Below are 24692 nucleotides of genomic sequence, written 5' to 3'. Positions count from 1 at the left end.
AAAGAACTGGTTCTTTAGACATTATTTTCCACACTAGCAGCTGTGCTTTCCTGGCAATAATTATTTTGCTTTACTATAAATCGAGGATGCATTTAAAGCAGTGGATGGGGCAAGTCTGCTAATGCCTGAAGAAAGGGGAAAAAAAGGAATCTTCATTTAAGGCAAAGAGTGGGCAATGAAATGCAGAAATGAAAGGCAGAAAAAGGAAAATTCTGTAAGAAACCAAGAAGGGAAAGCACTGTTGGATGTACTAGAAGTGAATGCTGTAAAGCAAAACAATGATATTTATGTCGATATTTTTCTTAAGGCAGAAAAGAGATTGAATAAATTCTTAGTCATGAGCTTCCATGCAGAAATGAACTCATGAAATATTTATTCTTTGGACTCAAATCCTGAAGTTGATCTGGAATCGCTAAAATCCTAGATCTCACCACAAAGTAGAAGAGCCCTGCCTCACAGACAGACGATGAGAATAAGGCACTGTAAAACTTAGCAAGGATAACCTCAGGGTGAAGTGGATTTTCTGGCAGACAATTTCAAGGCCTGCTTACCTGCTTATAGCCATTCACAGAAACCACTGGATAGCAGTTTCACCAAAGGAAAACTCCAGACTCAAAACACGGAAACACATATCCCACCATGGCTCACACGGGACAGAGACCCAGCAGTCACCAAACGAACTGTAAAGGCTCCCATCATTCCTGGAGGTGTGGAATATTTCACTGTGCAGTTTTGCTGAGACTACAATGCCGTGTCAGGAACAACTGGGGAATCTGTGATCAAAGTGAAGCTTTTATGAATGGACACTAGATACATTTCCAAGGGAGAATTAAATTTTAATACACTACACCATTCATTCAACAAATATTTACTCTATTTCTGTGCTGTGCCAGGTGGAACTGATGTTGAAGAAGACACCATTTTTGGCTTCAGGTAGCGAATAAACTAATGAAAACAAGAGCTCCCAGTGGGGAGCTCAATGGTAGAGTGCATGCTTAGCATGCACGATGTCCCAGGTTCAATTCCCAGAACCTCCATTAAAATAAATAAACATACCTAATTACCTCTCCCCCAAAACAAATACACAAAAAATATAAAAGAAAATAAAAAGTGCTCCCAGTCTACTATGGATTCAGACATCACTTGTGCTAACACTAATTAGACAGTTCCAAGTTGATTGCTTGGAAAATGTCTCGAAAGAAATACAAATTAGGAAATTTGTTTCTGCCAATTAGCAATCCATATAATTAAACCACACCGGGAAAAAAAATGTAATTTGACCTTTTCAAACAAGGAAAACATGAGGTAGGGGTATCTTTTCTCTCAAGTCATTAAAAAATAATAATAAAACCACTAAATTACTGTAAGAAATCATCCCTAATTAATAGACCTAACATTCTTAATGTGTTACATTTCTATGATGTTGGTACACTTTTCTTCTCAAATCTATTATGAGAAAGGTACATTTTTTCAATCATACTCTTTACTTACTGTCAAGTAGTATGCTTGAACTGAATTCAATAAGAACTTGTAGCCATATGTTGGTCTAATAACCCAGTCTGTTTAGTTTCTGCTAAATTAAAATGAGAATAAGTGACAGGTATCCGGGAAACCATGATGGGTAAATGTACCTTCTATCTCTCAGCCAGACATGGCAGAGATCAAATTATTTCATTGAGCTGTGATTCCTGGCATATAAATGCTTAATAAATGTTTGTCCAAAAATGCAATGTCTGGGGCCCAGATAAGTGAAATGAATTACCTAAGGTCACATAGCTAGGCGGTAACACAACCAAAAAGTGAAATGAATTACCTAAGGTCACATAGCTAGGCGGTAACACAACCAAAGCTAAGTGCCAACCAGTATTCTTTTAACGTCATTTTACTGCTTATTTCATCATCCACATGGCAAAGCACTGTCTCTTAGTACTAAAGAGAAGAGCACAGGGCTCTATGTCAGGTTGCCTGGGTTCAAATCCCAGCTCTGCCATTTACCAGCTGTGTTTCTTTAAGAAAGTTAATTAGTCTCTCTGTTCCTGTTTCCTCCTCTGTGAAATAAGGATAATAATTGTTCCCTCTTCAAATGTTGCAAGATTAAATAAATTAATAGTGGGCACAGTCCTGGGCACTCAAAAATGTTAGCTTTTTTTTTTCCCCCTCCTCTGAGAGTATTTAGAGAGTATGATCAATGCACTAATACTCAGTCAGGAGGTACGATTTTGGCTGACACCATCTGCTGTGACAACATGGTACCTGAGTAGACTCTGCTAAGAGGTTCCCAAACAAGAGCCACAGTCCCAGGCTACTGGACTAGTGACAGTACTTCCCAACTTTTTCTTGCCCTTGGCACACTTAGAAAATGATACAGTTGTATAACACACTGGGGTAAGCAGACAAGGCAGCTTGAGACTCCAGGCTCCCTCACTCCTGTCCACTTGCTCCAACAACTGAGAGAATAAATGGTTCAGCCTACTTGCAGCTTTCGGAGGCCTGTCATTGGGCAGCTCTCCTGAGATATTTATCAGCGTCTCCCTAATGCCTTCGTTCTGATTAGGAGTATGGAGTTGTCCCCACTTAGGCTAAAAGTAAGACAGGTGCCTGTTTGCCCCCAACCAGGCTCCTCTGGAAGATGTTTAGAGAATTTACGTGCTACTGTGTGGGCTGCATAGAAGCTGTTCCTGCCTCAAGGAATCCTGCTATGAAGTCAAGACATGTGCCTTGAATGGGTCAAGGAGTATCTGAGTACAGGCAGTGCCTAAGGATGCAGTGAGCAACCCAGAGAAGGTGCCAGAGGACTTTGGACAGAGGATGTTCATTGTGCTTTCCTAAGAGACTTCACACTGGCACGTTACCTATGGGAAACGTCTTGGCCATCCAGACATTGGCGTTCCATTAGAAGTAGAGCACTTGCTGATACCTGCCCTTCCTGGCTGATGATTTGACTGTTTGGAAGGTAGAAGAAACACTGCTGGTATTGTGTTGTTAATTCTGGTCAGCAAGGAAGACTGGGTTGGAAACGTGTAAGTGACAAGACCTCTGGAAGAAAATGACCCTGTTGTCTTAGAATTGTTAATACGAAATGAGTGGAATTCAAGGTTTAATCTTCCGCGTATTCTAACCTTGGAAGATCAGATTTCAAAAATATCAAAGGATAGATCTAAAAAGGAATCTTTTTTACATGCACTGTGACTATATCATAGATAATCTGAAAGAGGACAGCATTCAGAGCCCACAATTTAAAACAGTATTTTAAAGAGAAGGAAAGTAGAATATGTGATCAAAAACAAAGAGGCAGAGACCTTTTTTTTTTTTTTTTTTTAAGGACTTCTGTATATACATGCTTTGGTTGGAGAGAAAAATGAACAATTTAATAGCAGAGCCATTCTTGAGGATGGTATGTGTAATTAACAGGACAAAAGCAGAGAAGCTCAACTTCCTTCTTAACAAGGAAGCCAGATAATATACTAACTGCAGAAGGTGAAAAGAACAAGGAGAAGGAAATTGATATGAGAGACAGTAGTCAGGAAATATTCTACTGTTTTACAGTTAGTTAACGTCTTCAGGTTCAGAAAAATGGCCTTGAAGAAAATTTGCATATGTCGTTGCTAGGCCAGCATCAGTACGCTTTGAAAAACTATGGAGTCTTGAGGAAATGCTAGAAGAATAGACAGGGTAAGGCAGGGTAAATCATATAGATTCTTGAAAAAATGATGAATTCTAAAACCTGGACTGATAAGCCTGATGGTAATACCAAGGAAAGTTTGAAAACAGATTCCTTTTTAAGCACTTCGTAACAGATATAGTGTTCATTTAGGAACCAGGTAGAGTTGCTTAGAATAAGTCATGCTAATCTTTCAAGATTCTTAGAAGGCTAAGAGTAGAAGGACTGTCTCTAACCTAATGAGTAGAATTTGTCAGAAACCAACCTTTAATGTTGAAACGCAAAATAATCTACACACTTCAGAAATACGACAAAGATGACTGCTAATATTCAGTATCATTCTAGAGAGCTTACCAGTACAATGAGCCAAGAAAACAAAGAATAAATGCTGAAAAGGAGCAAACAAAAATCATGTGATTATCTTAAAATACAAGTGAACTCCAATTAATTCGAGAGCAAAGTGACCAGAGGCAGAAATATCCTGAAGTCAGTAGTTTTATATGTCTAGTTGTAAAAAATTAGAAAAGATAGAATAATTAAGGAGAACCCATTCTCAATTGTGACAAAACTGCAGTATAGCTGGGAATAAAGTTAATAAGATATAGTCCATACCTTTATGGAGAAGTTAAAAATTCTGACTGAAGGACACTTAAGAGGAACTGAATAAATGGTGAGAAGTACCTTATGATACATTCTCCCAAATTAATCCATAATATTTAATGCTCCCAATCAGAATTCCAATAGGTTTTTTTAGGTAGTAACTTGAATTGTAAAGTAATCTGGAAGAGTAAGTACATGGGAATAACCAAGAAAAAACAAAAGAAAAATGATATGGGAAAGGGAACAGGATTTGACCTCTCAGATATTTTTTAAAAATTGTTAAAAAAATTTTTTAACATACTTTTGTTTGTATGTTAAAACAAAAGTAAGATAATTGGGTGCTAGTTTAGCAATAGATAATAAAAATATGAAGAAGTCAGAAATAGACACAGATAGCTATTGTATATCAGTCATGGGCAATCAGGAGAACCGAAATCACTCTAGGCACTCTTTGCAGAGGGAATTTAATACAGGGAATTGGATATACAAGGGATGAAAAACTAAGTAGCTACAGTGGGCGGTGAGACAACCCAGAAATTAGCAACAGTAAGACCCACTTATCTCTCCTGGAGCTGGAGATGAAGGGACAAAGAGAGGTGACAGTGTTCTGGGTCCCAGGAGCTGGGGCCACAGAAAGCCAGTCTAGTAGAAGCTGAAGCCCCAGTGAACTCAGAGCTACTGCTGAAAACATCCCCTGAAGCACAAAGAGATGAGGGAGAAATACCTTGACTCACTTCCTTTTCCCACCCTCTGGTCTCTGTCTGTCAGTGCCTCCCACTGACCAGACCTCCATAGAAACGAGAGGGCTGGAGGACAGGGAAATGCATTTCCTTGGCAACAGAGCAGATCTTGGGAGAGCAGGGAATGGATCTAAGAGCATTCAGGAAAGGTAAGGTAAGGGTAGAAGAGGGAAGGCGCCCAACCCAGCCTGAGGAGGGGCCGATAAGAACGATGTATGTAGATGTTGTGAGGGAAAGTTCTCTTTTTTCCTGAAATGTACTCATTTGTCTCACCATCACCTAAGGACGTGTGATACGACAGCCTCTGCTCCTCCTGAGCTGCCTGTATCATTGGGAAGACAAGATGTGTACACAAAGACGTCTCAGGCAGTGGGGTTCTGGGGAGGTCGTGGGATTTTCCCGATGAGTGCATTCGCTGCCTTAAATAGAAGCCAAGGCAGATGGGGAGATGTAGCAGATGGGCAGCCCTTGGGGCACTTAACGAGCAGGGAGGTGGGAGTCCTGGATTGTGTCCTGGGCTCAGCCAGTTACCCACCGTGTGACCTGGTCACCTCACTCCCCCAGTGGCCCCCCTTTCCCCATAGACAAAATGAGGAGGTAGGACTAGGGCACTGTTTCCCAGGTTGGATTTAGAGACAGATGATGATGTAATTAATCAGAGTAAGTGTTACACACTGATAACTTTTCAAAATCTCCCTTGGTGATTTTTTAAATCAGCTTTATTAAGATATAAATTACACGCCATACAATTCATCAGTTTGAATCGTACCATTCAATGGTTTTAGCATTTTCACAAAGTTGTATAACCATCATGACAATCTAAATTTATAATGTAATTTTAGAATTAGATATAATTTTCACTTCTAAAAGAGACCCCATACCCATTAGCAGTCACTTCCTGTTTCCCCCATCTTCCCCAGTCCTACGTACCCACTAATCTAAATTCTATCTCTATGTATGTGCCTATTCTGAACATTTCATTTAAATGGAATTATGCAATATGTGGCCTTTTGTATTTGGCTTCTTTTACTTAGTATAATGTTTTCAGGATTCATTCATGTTGTAGCATGATTTCATTCCATTTTATGACAATAATAATCTATTGTGTGGGTATAGCACATTTTATTTATCCATTCATCCACTGATGGACATTTGGGTTGTTTACACCTTTTGGCTAGTATGAATACTACTATGAATATTCAGGTATAGGTCTTTGTATGGACATGTTTTAATGTCTCTTGTGTATATACCCAAGAGTGGAATTGCTGGGTCATATGGTAACTCTGTGTTTTACCTTTTTTGAGAAACTGCCGGGCTGATTTCCAAAATAGTTGTGCCATTTTGCATTCCCACCAGCAGCGTAGGAGATTCCGCTGGTGCTTTTAATATTCATCCAAGATTTAAAACCACCTAACTGGATGATATCTGAGGGACTCTGTTTCTACAATTCTGTGATTTCTTATCCAGGATTAGATCCCCAGGGCTGCTCCCAAAAGCCCACATCACCCAGGACATGACTGAGCTGCAGAGTGTATGATTGGCTCCTCAGAGCACCCTGATAACCTCTAGCCTGATTTTTGAGAGAACACCCTCTAAGTCCTGTGTTCTAGCCCAGGACCCTCCCCCATCCCTGCTCTGCACTGTCATAGTTCTGGCGGTGGATTCTGGAGGATTATTCTGAATAATTATACCACTATTAAACTAAATAGTAGGATTATAGTGATCAGTATAATAATATAATTATAATGTTATAATATTATACTTATAAACTGCTGAATAATTATCTGTTACTCAGTGTACAACACCTTTTGATTGAGTACCATGTGTTTGGTATGCTGGGATCCCAGAGGCAGGGAAGGGAGAGGCTCTGCTGGGATTGGGCAGGACTGCAAGAGTGCCCCCTACCCTGGCTCTGCAGAGCTGTGTCCACCCCTAATACAGTTGAGAACATCCCATATGACACAGGCCCCACCAAGAGGAACACTGACTTCTCTGGAGTTGGAAGTAGAATGGGAGTGGGGGCTTCCCTCAAGAGAAAGGAAGAGAAGAAATGAGATTGGTTCAAGTTCTCACTTCACATGTACTAACAGGGAGCCTTCACTGAGCCCCGGAGCAGGAGGAGGGGGCGCCAGCTTCCTTGCAGGGGAACTGTCCACAGTGAACGTTAAGTGCCTAGTGCGTGCTGGGCACATGGCAGCCCCGTTCTTCCACACCAGATCCTTCTCAACTGCCGCTGGCCCGTGGAAGCAGAGGCTGAAGCCTACATACCTCTTCTCCATCACCCTCTGACAACCAGGACTTGTGACCTCCTTTCCAGAATACCGGAAACCGCATGAACCTCCGGCTCGGTTGACGGTGAGCACGGAGCTGGCCTCATCTCCTGAATCTTAGCCACTGGGCCCCGAGGCTTGTGGGCTGCTGAGTGCTGCTAGACCCTCTGGGTGGGCTTGACTTCTCTGAGGTCCCTGTGAACAGGAGTGGTACACGACTCCAAATGCCATTACATCACAGTCAGTGTGAACGGCGCCTCCTGGAATTCTGCAGGGAAGAGTCCGCAAGGCCAGGAGCAGTCTCCTTAACAGACCCAAAACCCTGCACAATGCCATGGGTTAGGATCTCCAAGATGGTCCTCTGAGTGCATGAGAAAGCGCCCAGGTCATCCCACTCCTGCTTAGGAACCTTTTCTCTTCTCGAGACTCTTACCCTGAGAGATTCAGGCAGCTTCTCTGATTTGACTTCTGCCATTTGTCTTTTTCTCAGTCTTCGCTGTAAGTCACTGTAAAATGAAAATCACACATGCATATTTTATTTGACATGTTATTAATACAATTTATCACTCCCTGCATATATATTTATTTCCCTGTTTAAGTTTTCACTCTGGGTTTCCTGGAAATAAAAAACCATACACTTTTCACTTGGAAAGACCAGAAGGTACGTGATGCTACTGCTTCAGTCCAAGTCCGTGGGAGACGTCACTTATCAACCCCCGCACTCTTTCCTCCTGAGCTGGGCTCAACCTCAGACTCCTTCTCCGTCCTGCATTCCAAGCAGAGAGTGAGAAGCACTTGGAGTTGGCATGGGAGATGAGGTCTAGTTACCACTCCTCAGAAATTCTTGGCTCAGAACTTTCCGACTCCACCTCCAGCCCTGAATGTACACTACATCCCTGCTGTAGGACATCTTCTGCCTTGGGGGTTCGTTCTCCCATTCAGTGTAACCCATCTGAAGCTCAGGCATTGTTTTCCCTCTTCCAGGCAGCCCTCCCTCCCAACCTCCTCTTCTCTATTAACGGCTTGCCATTCACCTGGTCCTCGAGGCTAAACAGTTCAGGGTTTTCTGACGCCTCCAAGCCTCTGTGTTCTCCCCTTCTCGACTCATGTGAACACCCCTATCCTGTCACTCTCTTCCTCTCACTGTTTCTCTGATGGGTCCCCGCTGCCCAGACCCCGATGGTGCCCATTCAGACCTTTAACAGGCTGGCCGCCGCGTGGAGGAAGGGCAGGGTGGAAGGTGAGCCTTCAGTTGTAAAGCCTCCCAGGCTAAAGGGGATTTTCGCTGTTCTGAGCTCCCAGTCTGGGTGCCTCCTTAGGACAGATACTATTTTCAACACACTGGAGACACAGGAAAATAATGCCAACTGGTTCCACGCTCACACAGCTGCTGTCACGTCCCAGCTCCGCGCCTTCAGTGACCCTTCCTCCCTCTCTCCCTGCTTCTCTCCTTTTCTTCCTCCCTCCTCCCCTTCCTTCCTTCCATCAAAGGTTTATGGAGTGCCTTTTGTGTACTAAGCAGAGGTCTCCACGTCTATAAAATGGGATATTTGATATAAAATAGACAGCCCAGAGCCTGGGACAGAGCAAGTGTGAGATACACAGTTGGGGGAAAGGCTGGTTCTCAGACCTAGAAGTGCACCCGGAAGTTGCCTGACCCGTCTCACGTCACAGGGGAGGAAACAGGCCCAGAGCAACTGTCCAGGGTCCCTGCCCATGGCCGGGCAGAACTAAGACGAGAGGCCAGGTGTCTCAGCGACAACTCGGTGACTTTTTCCTGCCACCATGACGGCCTCCATGAGGAGGGTGGATGCCCTTGGTTATGTTTCTGATTGAAGAGATGAGGCTGGACTGTGACCCCCAGAAGCCAAAGTCACACCTTCTTCCACATTGGTACACACAAGCACAGTGTGAGACTGTCCTGAGTGGAGTCCCTAGGAGGCAGCCAGGGTGGACCATTGACCCAGCTCTTGGGACAATGTGGGGACAACCAGTGCTGTTTCTTCTGGAATGCCTTTTCATCTGCAGCGGAGACCCCCTTCTCCCCCGGCACCCCACACGCCAGGCCTGCAACCCCCGCCTGCAGCACTTCAGAAGCAGCCCAGAGGGCTGCTCCCCTCACCCCTGCACTGAGTTAGTCTAGCCCCGCCCCATCACAGTCTCCTAAGGAAGAGACCGAGGAGTCTGTCCTCCACATGGCCCTCAGACTGAACTCCCTAAAATGTAACTCCCAGCATGTCCCGCCTTCTTTGTTTAAACCCTTTCCCCGCCTCCCTCTCCAGCCCTCCTGCTCTCTCAGCCATCCCTCATGTGTTCATACTACCCCTTAGGACTGTAATCACCATTTCCACCTTTTCACTTGAAAGATATTCCATGAAACAAATAAAAACAGGAACAAAACAACACACCTCCACTGAGTTAGAGCATGTGGGTTATAAATGGGAGATAACCAACTACATCAAGCATAAATAAATAGAATTGTTTGGACGTTAATAACTAAAAAGTTCAGTGGTAGCACCAGCTTCAGGCATGGCTGGAACCAGGGGCTGAAATGATACCATTAGGGTTTTTTCTGTCTTTCCATATGGCTTTAACCTCTGCTCATCTTGTCTCCTTTTGTGCATTGGCCACTTCCCACAGGTACTTCTTTATGTCCAAAGAATATGGTCATAAGTAGCCTCAACTTTTATCATCCTCATAGCCAGATCTAACTTATCCAGAAGACACAGTGGGTGCAGCACCTTGGGCTCACAATACTTTTAGGGGCCTGCAAAAATGTCTTAATTTCTTTTAAAGTCAGAAGAAAAAAATGAACTATTAGTTGAAGAAAACGATTTAATCTCTGATATTAATACATTCATTTTTATACAAATGTAGTTGTAAAATAGAATTTTTAACTTTTTTATAGAGAAGAGATGAACGCCAAAGTGCTTAGGGCCCACAAAAGTCACAATAATGCGCTGTTTGACTCTTAAAAAGAGAGCCCTTGTCAGTTTCCCTGTGTGAAACCTATGGAAAACTCTGGTCCTGATTAAATCGTATCCCAGAACAAGTCACTCTACCTGGAAGTGGGGAGAACTTTGACTGGCCCACCCCTGAGGGGAAATATCAACCTCACACAGATACAAGGAATGCGGTTTCCTGTAAGAAAAAGGATTCCATTTCAAGAATGTCCACCAAAACCTGACTATCTCCCCTAAATGGTCTCCCCTGCTGAGACCTTGCCCAACACCTTCACCAACCCCAGGAAGCCTAGTTGCCACCACCTCCACACTTCCTTAGTAGCTTGCTCTGGTGTGATTGTTCCTGATGGAATGACAGAGTTTCCTACCCTGAGGTGTGAGCGCCTTGAAGACAGAGTGAAGGAGTAGGCAGTAAAACTCTGATCTATGGGAATGAACAGAAAGAGGGGTTAGCCTACTTAGCGGTGTGAGGAGACCTTTGATCTGGGTCTTAAAGGCTGGAAGTCTTCCTGGAGGAAGGGGTGTTTTAGCTGGGTTTAGGGATGAGAGAGGGCTCCAGAGGACAGAAAGAGGCGAAAGGCACCAGAATGGGAAGGACTTGGGGTTTAGAGAAGAACATGGCAGGAGATGAGCTGACAGGAGCAAGATCACAGGATGGTGCGTGTGTGGGACACGAGTGACACGTAAAGGAATTTGGATTTTATCCTGCAATCCTAGGCTCTTAGCCTCAGTCCATGGAGGAGCCATAGAGGGCCTGAAATTGAGCGTGAAATGTTGTGTCTTGGTGCCTTTTTCTCCATGGTTTTCATCAGATTTGTACAGGGTTCTCTGTCTTAAAATGGTTAAGAATCACTAGTAACAGAGAGGTATTCACGCTTCCGGAGGGAGAAGTTCCATGCTCTAGAACACAATCAGAACAGCTGTCTGGCTGCTGCTCTGTGGAGGATGGGCTGAAGGAGGAGTAGAGGCAGGGAAATCTGTTTCAAGAGCCTTAGGAGAGGACATGGGCTTAAAATAGGGCAGTTAATACTGAGAGGCGCAGTTGGAATTAGATGTTGTAGCAGGACCATTAACAGGTGCCTTCTGCTGGGTGGGGGTGATTGAGAGGAGAAGGAAGTGACACCAAGACTTTTAGGTGTCTTTCATGATCTTGTCATAGGATGGTTAACAGATTATTTCTTACTTTGATGATTGATTTTTATTTCCTTCTCCCATTTAGAAGATGTCTTTTTAAAAATTGAAATCATTTAATTTCAAACTTAGAATTTCTTTAAGGGTTACCATCTCTGATATACACAAATTTCCACTTTCTGCTTTTCCTTTGAGTGCAATGTTGCCATTGAGTCCTGTACTGTAATAACCCTGTGGATCTATTTGTGAAACCTATTTCACTCGGTTTTCAATGCTTAGAGAACTTTTAAAGCACGCACAGGAATATCAAGGCTCTCTGCTTTTCTAAATCCTGACTTTGACACCCTCCACAGCTACCCGCTCCCTTCCCCAGGGCTCAGCAGCTCGGACCGACTGCCTTTCGGCCTCGAGGAGAATGGGGGCACACCGTTCACTACCAAAGCTTCAGGAAGGCACCACCATCACCACCACCAGCACCAGCACCAGCACCACACGAACTATGGCCTCTCGCTGACCCTGGAGAACAAGGAGGGGCCTCTGAGGTCCCCAAACTCCAGCAGTAAATCCCTCACAAGTGAGTAGGAGTTTAGGGGGCATGGTGGGGGGAGAGATGCTGCAGGGAGTGGGTGAATTTCCTAGATGCTCAAGATGGCCCCTGGCGGTACAACAGAATGGGGGGTATGTCAGTGCTGGGCTACCGGGTCTGGGCAAGAGCAGACAAGAGCCTTGTGCAGCTAGGCAGGAACTACTTAGGGATTATGGTTCACCAGTAAACTGATTTTGCGAAAAGGGAGCAACTGTCTCTCTACCTCATTCCATGCCAGTTCTCTGCTTCTGCCGTATCCAGCACTGGCTCGAGCAATGGAACGGAGACAGAGGGGAGTGAGGTGGTTGAAATCTATATTTTCCAACCATGGAAAAACCCCTTCTGTCCCATATCTGACAGCCCATTTCTGAGAGCAAGTTGTCAGGTCGATGCACTGTTACAGGTCCCAGTGAGAGAAGTTACAGAAATGGAAAGTAAGCAAGTAGAAACGTTTTAATCAATATGACAATGATTTTATATGCCTTGAAACCAATTAAAATGAGGGCTTGGGTGTAAGGAGGGTATAGCTCAAGTGGTAGAGCGCATGTTTAGCTTGCACGAGGTCCTGGGTTCAATCCCCAGTACCTTCTCCAAATATAAATAAATAAATAAACCTAATTACCTCCCCCTCCTAGAACAAACAAACAAGCCAAAAGTGTGGGCTTGGATTTTGTATGCCTGTTATTTTCTTTTCATAGAAAATCACTTTTATTATGTTTTACCAGAGAGTTGATCTGTGACAGGCTGTGGGGGAAGAACTTGTTCTTTATCACATATGGTTTGAAAAAGCGCCGAGGTAAAGGCTTGAGTCAGGAAGCTTCAATTCCCGGTCTCACTGTTGAGCCAAGTCCCTCCCCTCTTGGATCCTCGGTTTCCTCATCTATGAAATGCAGTGGCAGGTATTGAGATGATGGCCAAGGAATCTTCCAGGTCTGATATTTCATGAGCCTGTGAGCCAGTGAAAAAGATGAGCCGCTGAGCCTTCACCTGTAGACCCTGGGTAATAATTCTGGGTTGGCTGAGCTAGAATTGGGAACTCATCATCTACTTGGTGTTGAAAAATTAGCACTCTGTCCCCTCATCACTGTCCACACTGCCCTTGCCCTAGGCCAGGCCTCATCCTTTTGGATCTGGATAACTCTAACAGCCCACTAAGGGACACCTCCTCCAGCACAGTCTGCAAATTGAAACTATCAAAGCGGGAGCACTTACCAGATAGCTTTGACCAAATGCCTTAGGACCTCTGCATGGTGCTTCACTGTCCTGGGATAAAGCCAACACTTCTGAGCTTGGCCCCAAGTAGACCTTCACAGCCTAGCCCTGCCCAGGTCTCCAGCCTCACCCCACACTCCTCACGGCACTCCAGCTGCATGGAACTGCTCTCTCGTCTCATTAAACACTGGGCCATGTCCCAGCGCTCTCCTTTGCATCTGCTCTTGCCTCTGCCTGGAATGCTTTTCTCCACCCTAGTGAACTCCTACACATCCTTCAGGAACCAGCTCAAATGTTGTCAGTGGAACTTTCTCTAACACCCCTTCCCCGTTCCTGGCTTTGGAGTGCTTTCCCTCTTACTCTGATAGAATTAAATCTTTGATCACTCTTACTTGGAGTGTCTGCACAGGCATCTCTCTCCCCCACTGGACTAGAATTGTATGTCATCTCTTTAGTCCAGCTTCCTAGATCCCAGTTGCTAACAATACTTGGCTCAAACTTTAATATGTAAATGAATATTGACTATTTAATGTCATAATGGGTCAAAACAAGCTAGTGGGAGGAATGGTAGTGAACTAATCCAACATACAGAAATAAAAATCAGTGAATTTGATTTTAGAAACATAACATGATTTCTAAGAGCACACTCGGCTGCCTGTTAGCCTGAACACTGATCTTTCCAGTTTGCATAGTGCTTTCCCATTAATCAAGCATTTGCACATGAATTACCTCACTTAATATTCACCACAATCCTGCAAGGTACGTAATTTTATTTTCATTTTAAAATGGCTCAGCGGCTCAGAGAGGTAAAATAACCTGCCCAGGGCCACTCAGCTCACACATGGGGGAGCTAGGCCTTGAAACCTTGACCTTAATGTTCTCACAGCGCATCTGCTGGTGCATAACTGAGGGATTCAGGCTGCCAGAGATGGAGCCAGGCAGAAAGGCCCTGGGGGTCAGGCTCTGACAAGCATCTTTTCTCACCTGTATCTCTCTGCCCTTTCAACCTTTCCTTGTTCAATTCCCCCTCGCCACTTGTAGAACTGAGTCCTGGAGCACCTGCCCTGTTCAGCGAAGCCACTGCCCATCTAAAGAAGCTGGAACTGGAAACTGTGAAGTCTGCTGGACCCTGGCCTGCTCTGCACATCAACATAAATAAGGTGCCAAGGACTGGAGCTGGGCGAGGAACATGGGCCTGGGGTTCATGTCAAACCTCTGATGATTACCCTGCCTGCCTCCTAAACCGTGTGCCTTTGTCTTAGAGGGATTTTTGCTCGATCTTTCCTGGCAGTTCTGCTCAGCGTGTCTCTTAGGAGCAGACAGTCACTTACAGTCTCTTTGGGTGAGGCCAACAGGCTGGATGTGTTAGTGGTCTCTCCATCCTTCTAATTGAACGTTTCATGAGGGAACCATCCATATTTTCCATTTTATGCCTCTGTATTAGTCTCTACAGGCTGCTATAACACATAACCATAGACTAAGTGGCTCAAACATCAGACATTTATTTCTCACTGTTCTGGAGCTGGGAAGTCCAAGATCATGTGAACATTCCTGGTTTGTACCTTGTAGGCTTCTCACTGTGTCCTCACTTCCCAGAAGAGAGGGCTGTTTCTCTCTTCCTCTTCTAATAAAGCCACTAATCCCATGATAAGGGCCCCACCCTCATCACCTTACCTAAATCTAATTACTTCCCAAAGGCCTTATACCCAAATACCAACACAATGGGGATTAGGTCTTCATATATGAATTTTGAGAAGATACAATTTAGTCCATAGCATCCTGGCACATCATAGATGTTTAGGAACTGTTTGCTAATGGGAGGAAGGGAGGGGCTTGAGTAGGGAAGGAGGGTGAGAGGGGGGTGGGGTTTAAGTAGGGAAGGAGGGTGAGAGGAATGGGTGGGTCTGAAGTCAAGCTCTCTTTTGGCTTCACATGTTTTCTATCCAAATAGACAGCCTTTTAGAAGCCAAGTCTTATCTTAGAACTATAGAAAGCTGGTGCTGGATTCAATCTATCATTTAGTTCAGACTTTTCAACATCTCAGACCAGAGGACAGGAAATGGCCCTCTCAAGGTTACAGAGCAGAGGCTGACTCCTTGGGCCCCTGACTCCTGGTCCAGTACCCTTTGCTTTCCAACATGCTTCTTCATTTTCTACACCAGGGTTTCTCAACTTTGGCCTAGTGATAGTTGCGGCTGATAATGTTGTGAAGGGGCTATCCTGTGCATCATGGCCTCTAACTGGCTAGATGCCAGCAGCACCCCCCCACCCAGGAGTGACCACCAAAAATTGTCTCCGGACATTGCCCTGTACCCTCTGAAGGGCAGAATTGCCCCTGGTTGAGATCTGCTGTTGCACACATATTTTAATTTTTTAAATCCTCAGCTGAACAGTCTTCTTTACTCATGGATGATTTTTTCCCATTGTAATCCTTAGCTTTGCCCCTTTATAAGAGGGACTAGGGAGGATATGGAAGACCTGGCCCAGAAAGCGCCCCCTCCTTACCGGCACTGATGAACACAGGAAGGCTACACCTCCTATCTGGGCTATTCCTCCATCCGTGACATCCCTCTGGCCCACACTAGGCTTCCAGGGTTTCTCAGAAGGCCATCCGCTCCCTTGTACTCCCACACCCCAGCAGGGCAGCCTAAAGTCCCTCTGATCACTAAGGGGCCCCAACTTCAAGGCCCTGTTCACCCACTTTTTCTTCTATACCACCCTCCCTGATGGCCAACTGGAAAGAATTCTTCCTGCAGGACGGCACTTATATTCATTCAATCGATAAATCTTTATTGAGCAGGCCTGTGCTAGGTGCTGGGGCGTCAGCCCAATGCATTATGTGCCCCTGGGTTGGTCTTCTTTCTCTTTGTCTCTTGGTTTTAAACTTTCATTCTGCAGTTCACGCAATAAATCTCTTTTACAGGGGCTTACCTGGAGTTTGGCAAAATCCAGACGTATTTTGCAATGAAATACAGCAGATAGTAGCAGAGAACTCACAAGCTCTATATAATTTGTAGTTGCCATGAATATTGGTGGGACATCAACAGTAGTGGCTGGCTCTGGGTTAAGATGTAGCTAAGACCACTGTGAGTTACTGACCGTTTCCGTGGAGCTCAAGCAATAACGCCCCTCTCTTCTCCTCCATTTGAAGAAATGCATCAGAGACCATATGGGCTAGAGTGATGTCAGATAACCTTGACTCTGTCCTAACACACAAGCAAAGCATATTACTTCACACTAGGATTCTTTATCATTAATAAAACAATCCTTGCAACAGACTTCACAGCTTATCATGAAACCACAATTGGGAACCAATGATTTTGATGGCTTTTAAGGTTTTTCCCAGTCTCGAGGATCAAGAATCCTGATTCTTCTAAGGTTTGGATACGTTAATGGTAAGAAGACGTTTTCATTGCCTAGTTCCAAAGTTTTACCCAAAATTATCACAGGAATTTAAATCTCATCAGATTTCACATGTGTAAACAGTTTGTATAAACGATTGGAAACTGCATCTGATCATTTCTTTATCCCCGAATGACATCCCCAACAGAAGGACCATTTCCAATTATAATACTATCAAAGCCCAATCATCATTCATTTGTATGTTTTGAAATCTGTATTTCCATATTGAATGATAAAGCCTCTTTCCACAATTCAAACTGAATATAAAATACAAAATATGGTCATGCAAGAGAGAGAAAGTGCAGCATTCTTGCAGCCATCCTCCAGGCGGGAACTGTGCTCTTGTGGTATGTCCAGAAGTTTATCCCTCACAGAGAAGCCTTTCATGGAAATACATTCATGTAGTGTTAGTCAAATTTTCCAAAATTTATGTTGGTCTTCACCTGAGTCAAGTCATAGAGCTTAACAATGGCTCCTACTTTGTCAGATAGAATGGGAGGAAGCCAGCTTGAATTTTATATACAAAGAGCATTTTAGAATTACTAAATTCAAGGGGGAAATCAGTGCTAAATTCTCACTCTTATTTTAGCAGCATTGAGTTTTTTCTTTTTAAAGTAGGTCTTCGGTCATTACTGTCAGTGTAGCTATGCCCCATAGCAAAATTGTCAAAAACCTCAAATGGGCTTTAGAGCTACTCTAAGTCTTGTATTCCAGCATATCATCCAAAAAATTAAATCTAATTAAAAAATTAACTCTTCATACACCAGTGAAAACACCCATGCTAGTATTAAATGATTATCTTAATGTTACAGGATTTACAAATAACAAGATAAATTATCTTAAGGCTATACTGGAAAGCTCATCTTTCAAAATAAGTAAGTTACTTATTTGATTTTTTGGAGAATGTTGAGTCTCTTGGGATATTGACTCCATTCAAAAAAGTCTGTTATCTTTATACCCAACTTGATGGCTTAGAATCACTAGCATCCTCATATCTTTGCTCTCTTTTTAAAAAGTTATATATATTTTCTAATCATAGAATCTAACATGAAAGTTCCATTCGTCTGGTTTTTCCGTCATGAGATTATCATAATAACTTTATGAGGAGAGAAACTGAGCCTCAGAGAAGTTAAGGGAAGCTGGTGTGGCTGGGTGGTCAGGGTTCTAGCTTTAGAGTCACCCCGTCCTGGGTGTAGATCTTGGCTTTTCTTTGTGCTTCCTGTGTGACCTTGGGCAAGTGACTTACCATCGCTCTGCTTTGTTTTTCTCACCTATATCATGGGGATGGTGATAGTATCTACCTTCAAATGGGATGGTTATATGAGAGGATTCAATGAGCTGTGCATATGAAATCCTTAGTCAGTGCCTGCTCCATATTCTGCTCTCAGTAAATGTGAGCTGTTGGCATTATTTTTCTTTTCTTCTTCATCATCATCATCTTCTTCCTTTTCCTCTTCTTTTCTCTCTCCCCGTCCTCCTCCCTTCCCTCTCCTCCTCCTCCAAAAGCATCATCATCATCATCATCATCATCATCTTTTTTATGATGCTAGTAAGAAAAAGATCTGAGATTCAAATCCAGGTCCTCTGTTTATCTTGATGTTTTGTGAAATTGCCGAGTTCAGCTTGTTGCACCAAGTGCCCTCCATGTGTTCAGAGGTCCCACGGGGAGACTGCATTCTGTGCCCTCTTTTCTTTATTCAGTGATGTCAACCAGCCAGTTGCCCTGTGCTTCCTCTAGGGCTTCCATACTACTCCCGCTCCACGTACCAAAGTGCTCAATAGGACGTGTGATTTAGTGAATGAGATTAATTTTGGTACTTGCAGAATTTGATGCCTTTAGAATATTTTGTTCTTGCCCCGGTACATTGTGGCCAACGTGCCATATTAAGTCCTGATGTCACTAGCTTGACTTTCAGCAAACATGTGGTCGTCTATCTTTCCTATTAAACACATGTCTTCCAATAATACCTATATATTATTATGATCTTCTTCAATAGATACTTACTGAGCTGCTGCTGTGTGCTGAGCACCATCTTAGCACTGGGACATGCAATGACCACAATAAGCACAGTTAACAATAAGATGTTATTTCCCAGAGTGTGACGTGTGTTCTATCAAAGATGATTTCAAGTTATATACATGAATGAGTATTTTTGAATGGTTATATCATTATCATGACATATATTATAATAAATATAATAATCACCAAGTCTATGATTTCAAAGATGATCTTTCTTAGGCAAACTGACAATAGGTAGTCCCAGGGTAACCTGCCTTAACTGGATCATATGAATTATAGGTACATGTTTAGTTAATGCATGAAAAATGACAAAAACAGGAGAGGTAGAACCAGATTATTGAAGTCTGAGACACACTACAATGAGGCAATGAGATTTCCCATTGAGAATCACAATTTGCAGCAAGATTTATTGTAAAAATACTAGTGAATATTCTGTAGTCTTTCCCTTGACCCAGCAAGTCACCGAATTGAGCCTTTATGTGTCCGAAGTGGTAGTTATGGGGCAAATGGCACTGCACCCGGGCATAGGAATCTCGGAGCTGAGTCCTGGTTCTGCCACTTGCTGTAGCTGTGTGAATCTGGCAGAGTCTCTTCTCTCTGAACTTTCCCCATCTTCTGGCTCATGGGCTTCCTTGTATGTCCTCCCTCTGCTTCACACAAGAATGAGAGGATGCACCTGTGAATGCTTTGCAACTAATAGAAGCCCTGGTACAACTGGGAGGAGCTGGTGACTCTCTTGTCTGTATGTTTAAGTCTGTGCTATTTGCAGTGATGACTGATGGAAAGGGTAAAAGTATATGTTTTCTTAGTTCTTTGTTTACCATCAGTTGTGTGTATTTTGGTTCATCTCAGGCTGAAGAAAAAAAAGTTTCTGAGAAGACTCTCCAGACCCCACTGTTGCCTTCCCCCAGGGCCGATCACGTGAAGTGTAACATTTTGAAAGCCCAGTTGGAGAATGCTTCCCGAGCGAGTGCCCAGGTGTGTGCCATACATGTGTGCCTGCAATCTCATGTCATGGGATTTCCTCTGTGCCATGCAGAAGAAAGGGGCACTCCAGGACTGAGATGCTGTGTCAGTCAGGGTCCAGCCAGGAAATAGGAACCACACCTGTTATGTGATCAGAGCTTTTAATATAAAGAGTTATTAACTGGGGTAGTTATTCGTCGGGTCAGTGAGAGGGCCATCTCTGTACACCGTGTTGGGCATGAGGGCCACAGACAGCTGCGTCTCCCATTGATCCCCAGAGTGTGTTCAGCTGGCCTGGCTGGCTGAGTGGGTGTCCCTTCCTTCCCCACCATTCTCTGTGGGACTCACCAGAGGGAGGAGGACAAGGCTTCTGTCAAAATCATATGACGTGACTCCTCCCCGGCTTGTTACACTGATGTGAAAGGACAGATTCTGAAGCCTTCGGTGGGCTGTGAGTGCTGTGGGAGCCTAGAGCAGATTATTTTTCCTGATCTAAAATGTAAGGTGGGGGATTAAACTGTGGGTTCGGTTGTTCCCACACCATCCCTTTCTCATTCAGTCCTGAGCTGGCACTTGGCAGGTGCTCAGTAAGAGTATGAATGTGAGCACTGATTGTGTTTGAATGATTAAGTGTTAATCCCCATGGAGGGGGAATGACTCAAGAAAACACTTTTTGTTGTTGTTGTTAAATTACATAAACACCAGGGAAATAGTTGTTATTGACTGAGTACTTGATCATCTCTCCTCTCTGATACACCTTCGCATTTCTATAATCCTCTGAATGGAGGAGACTTGAAAAAGTTCTTGCATGCCAAGATACTCAGTTTTGACTAACCTGCCTGTTTTCTTGAACAGGTTGGAAAAGAGGAATCACCGTTTGTAAATATCAGTAAGAAATCCAGTCTTCAGGACGCTAATGTAAGGTCTGTTGCTTCTTGTTTGAATGGGGAAACAATAGTATCATCAACATTAACCTCAAAGCATTACTCAGGAGGGCATTTGCTAATAAAATGAGAGGGGAAAGGAAACAGAGAAGGTGAGCCTGAAGAGAGAGAAAGACTGTCTTTTGGCGTGGGGGGGGGAGTGTAATTAGGTTTATTTTGTACTTAATTATTATTATGTCTTTAATGGCAGTACTGCAGATGGAACCCAGGATCTCATGCACGCTAAGCATGCACTCTACCACTTGAGCTATACCCTTTTCCGAAAAAAGACTGTCCTCTACAACTTCCTTTATGTCTCAGAAATGCCGCTTATTCTCAGTTTTAATATTTCTACCTGCTGTACCGACAAAGAAATGACTTTGAGTTCCTTCTCAAGCATGGAGATCTGACCTCGTCATTCCCCTGCTTAAAGTCAGGGTGGAGTCCAGACTCCTTAACAGAGCACAGGGGTTCCTATATGACCTGGCCGCTGCTCGCTGTCCCAGCTCAGTTCATCGCTCTTCCCTTGGCCCAGTGACATGCTCCTCATCTGAGCCCCCTGAAGTACAAGAACCACATACGTTCTTTAAAACCTCCAGGCCACCACCAACCCAAACCCAGAGGAAAACCTTCCTTTCCTGATCTCATAGAAACACTCTTCCCCTCTCAGCCCCAGTGAGTAACAACCTTCAGTCATGGCAGCCCCATCGACACTGACAGTCTACTAACACTGGTGGGGTCTCCCTAGGGTTGAGTTCCCTAAAATGGGTTCAAGGAGAACTGCATCAGTATCTTGTTAAAAACAAAGACTCAAGTCTTGCCCCAGATCCTTTGGCAGGGAGCGGGGTGGGGATAGGGAGAGCGTCGGGGGAGGGGAGGGGTGAGGAACTAGAATTTCAACAAGCACCCCCGGTGACCTAGGAACCACTGCCCTGGGGCATTCTTACACCCAATGCTAAAAATAGAAATGAATACTTCTCTATGTCATCTTATGATGCCTGGTCTATGTTCTTGATATAAATTTCTCTCACTCCAGAGGCACATGCCCAACTGCCTCCTAGACTTTTGGAAACCTTAATTCATCTCTTCCTACTCTGTCCTACTATCTCCACCAGTTTTCCAATCTTCGTTAATGTATGTGTTTAAGTGAAGATGTAATTTTCTAACTACCTCATTTTCTACAATGCAAGTCCTGCTAATTTGACTTTCGTGTTATCTCCCACATCCATCATCTCCTCCTCATGACCCTAATCCCAGCCTTCCCCCAGCCCTCACCATTTCTCATCTTGGATAACCACTATTATAGTCTCCTAAGATGCTCCTGTCTGGCCTCCTTTCACCAGCATCCTCTTTGTTGCTCTAAGGTCCTTTCTAAAACGCAAGTGTGACCCCGCCACTCCCTTGCCTAAAAGCTTCAGTGACTGCCTTTGCCTTCATGTAAACAGCCTGAGGCACCGCATGACCTGGCCCCTGCTTTCCCCTCTAGCTGCCATCCCCTGCTCTTCTGAGGGGGCCTCACCCATCAGCAGTTCCGGGTCTCCTCTCTGTCTCCTACCTTGAAAGTCTTTTCCCCCATCTGGTTACATGTAAACCCCTCCTTGAAGCTTTCCAGAGGCCAACCATCCCACCCAAACAAAGTTACGTGCTCCCCGCTGTGTTCTTCCGGGGATACGTTCAGTTGACGATGGGGTCCCAGCTTAGGAAACCATGAGCCTGGGATGCGTTGACTCCAGTCTCGTGTTTGCTCATTCACGTGTTTATTTAACAAGCTTTTATTGGGCACTGGCCACGTACCTGTCACCATATCAGGCACTGAGCAGAGGGGACAATGGAGGCCCAGAAGTGTTAATTGACTTGCTAGAGGCCCCTTGCTGAGAAACTCAACTTGTTTTGATGGTTGTTGGTGCCAGAAGGTAATTTCTGACCTTGTAAGTGAAATTAGTTCTGATTACTAGAAAAATGTGTTAAAGCTTTTCCTTAAAATCCCTGTTTCAAGTGTGCCCATTGGTTATCTGGCGTATTTTCTTGAGAAAATATAAAAATAAAACTTCAGCTTTTAACATTTTCACATGGACATAGAATTAAAATGTTTTATAACGAGTCTTACAGGTCTTCCGATTATGCATTTTCACATGAAATCCTCTATCGTGTTTTTCTCTCTCCGTTTAAAAAATATATTCTGTGCTATGTTTAAAATAACATAGTTACCAGATTTCTTGGAAGTAAAAATGGGTTATCCACAGGTTCCTCTTTACTCATTTTACTGGAAAAACCTGGTTGTGAACCAAAACCTGTTATTGGGAGTGAGTGTTTTTTGCCAGGGAAATTTTATGTGGTACCTCAATTATATTTTGTTCCTGCTTGCTGTGTGTTGCTTGCTGTGTGTTTTCCCTATGGTTTTGTTTTTGGCTTTGGATAGTCTGTGGTATTTTTAAATAATTATATGTAATAAGAGTGAAGAGGAGGGAAAAAATGGATATCTTGACTATCAATGTTATTAAAGTATAAACTAACTGAGAAAACAGTCCCCATAGCCAAAGCCAGACCATAAACTTTTTGTCGCTGTTGCTCTGCTTTTCTGGTGTGTCTCTAGAAGTCCTATTCCTATACGTGTGGAAACTACCCAACCAGCAATGGAGAAGCCAGAAATCAAGCCTCCCCGAGTGAGGAAGTTAACAAGACAGTACAGCTTGTGAGTTTCATGCTTCAAGTTTTTCAATGATAACAACAACGTTGATGCTCAAGGTCCAGTTATAAATGCTTCTCAGCCCTTCATACCCTTCCCAAAGAGCCATCCCCCAAGTATAGTCTGTTTCCAATTTAAGTCATAACGGGGCTAGATCTTTCTCCCTGAAAACATAACATAGTTGGCATATGTATTCATTGTTGATTGCTGTGTAACAAATTACTCCAAAATTTAGTGGCTTAAAACAATCCACATTTATTACCTCACAGTTTCCTGTGGGTTGGAAGTTCAGGCATGGCTTAGCTGGGTCTTCTGAGTCAGGCTCTCTCTTAAGGCTGCCTTCAAGCTGTTGGCAAGGGCTGCAGTCTCATCTGAAGGCTCATTCTTGCAGTTTAGGGCTGTTGGACTGAGGACATCGTTCCTTGCTGGCTGTTGGCTGGAAGCTACCCTTAGTTCCTAGTCACATGGACCCCTCTCTTACTTTCTCCACTGGAGAAAATATACAAGGAGAGCCAGAGAAAATGCTAGGAAGGCAAAATCACAGTCTCGTATAACCCAGTTGCAGAAATGACATCCCATCACTTTTTCCCTATTCTGTTCACTAGGTCCAGCCCACACTCAAGGGGAGGGCTTACTCAGGGGCACAAATGGCAGGAGAGGAACCATGGAGAGCCCCATGGGATGCTGCCTCCGTGGTGCCTTAGCGAAATGGTAGCATTGTCTATCAACGGCGCCATAGCTGATCACTGAACTATAGGAGGAACCATGTTCCCGTAGGAGGAGCCGTTCCTGTAGGCTATCCAGTTCTGTTCAGCTTAACAAAACTTTCCTGGTTACCTTGTGCACAGGGCTGTTCTATGCACCAGCGGGGGGAGAGCAAAATGACTCTGACATCCCCTGTGCAAGGACTCACAGTTTATTAGAGGGAGAGACAGATGGCAAATGATTATAATCCAGAGAAGACGGGTAAATGCTGCAGTAAGGGTGGAGGTATATTGGTATAATCAGCATGGTAGTTCCCATTTCCTGACCTCACCTGTGGCCCAGGCATCGTGCCTGGGTATATAATTGGTCAGAGAGCTGCAGGGGAGGGGGATCTTTGGTTACAGTGAAAAGTGAGGGGCTCTGGAGTTAGAAAGGCTTCCGGTTTACTGCTGTAAGCTCTTGGGAAAATTACTCTTTGAACTTCTCCTTCTTCATCTGTTAAATGGGTGAGAGTTTTGTGAAGGTGAACATAAGATAATGTGGGTAAAGCCCTCGCTAGGGACCAGGCTGAAGGATGAGTTAGTTCCCCTTCCTTTCTTCTTATTGGACCTGAAGCCTCTGAAAAAGTTCAAGTTTAGGAGGTGCCAAGAGTACAAAATGTAAGGCAAGGCACATCACTCCAGATGCAATTCTCAGACAGCCTCCGCAGGCTTGCCGCTTGCACCCTGTGGACAGGAGAAGGGGGAAGGCTTTTCAGGGCAGACACATCCTACCTCATTAGCCTTACTAGGAATTTCTGCACAGTATAGCAGCTGTATTTCCTAGGA

General features: G+C 44.0%; 1 protein-coding gene across 5 annotated transcripts in view; it reads left to right on the top strand.

The window, feature by feature from the left end:
* The window catches only part of EPB41L4B (erythrocyte membrane protein band 4.1 like 4B), a 124913-nt gene that overhangs the window by 77856 nt on the left and 22365 nt on the right, over positions 1-24692 (top strand). For all 5 annotated transcript variants that reach the window (XR_012506496.1, XM_074361958.1, XM_074361960.1 and 2 more), the window contains 5 exons: positions 11719-11939; positions 14205-14323; positions 19438-19563; positions 20407-20474; positions 23068-23166. Coding sequence is in view for 4 of the 5 variants with exons in the window: in XM_074361958.1 (XP_074218059.1) it covers positions 11719-11939; positions 14205-14323; positions 19438-19563; positions 20407-20474; positions 23068-23166 (633 nt within the window). In the remaining variant the exon portion in view is untranslated. The remainder of the gene's footprint in view (positions 1-11718; positions 11940-14204; positions 14324-19437; positions 19564-20406; positions 20475-23067; positions 23167-24692) is intronic.

The sequence above is a fragment of the Camelus bactrianus genome, chromosome 4, assembly GCF_048773025.1.
Source record: "Camelus bactrianus isolate YW-2024 breed Bactrian camel chromosome 4, ASM4877302v1, whole genome shotgun sequence".
Taxonomy (NCBI): Eukaryota; Metazoa; Chordata; class Mammalia; order Artiodactyla; family Camelidae; genus Camelus; species Camelus bactrianus.
Note: the sequence above shows the minus strand (reverse complement) of the source record. Positions and strands in the feature narration are given on the sequence as shown.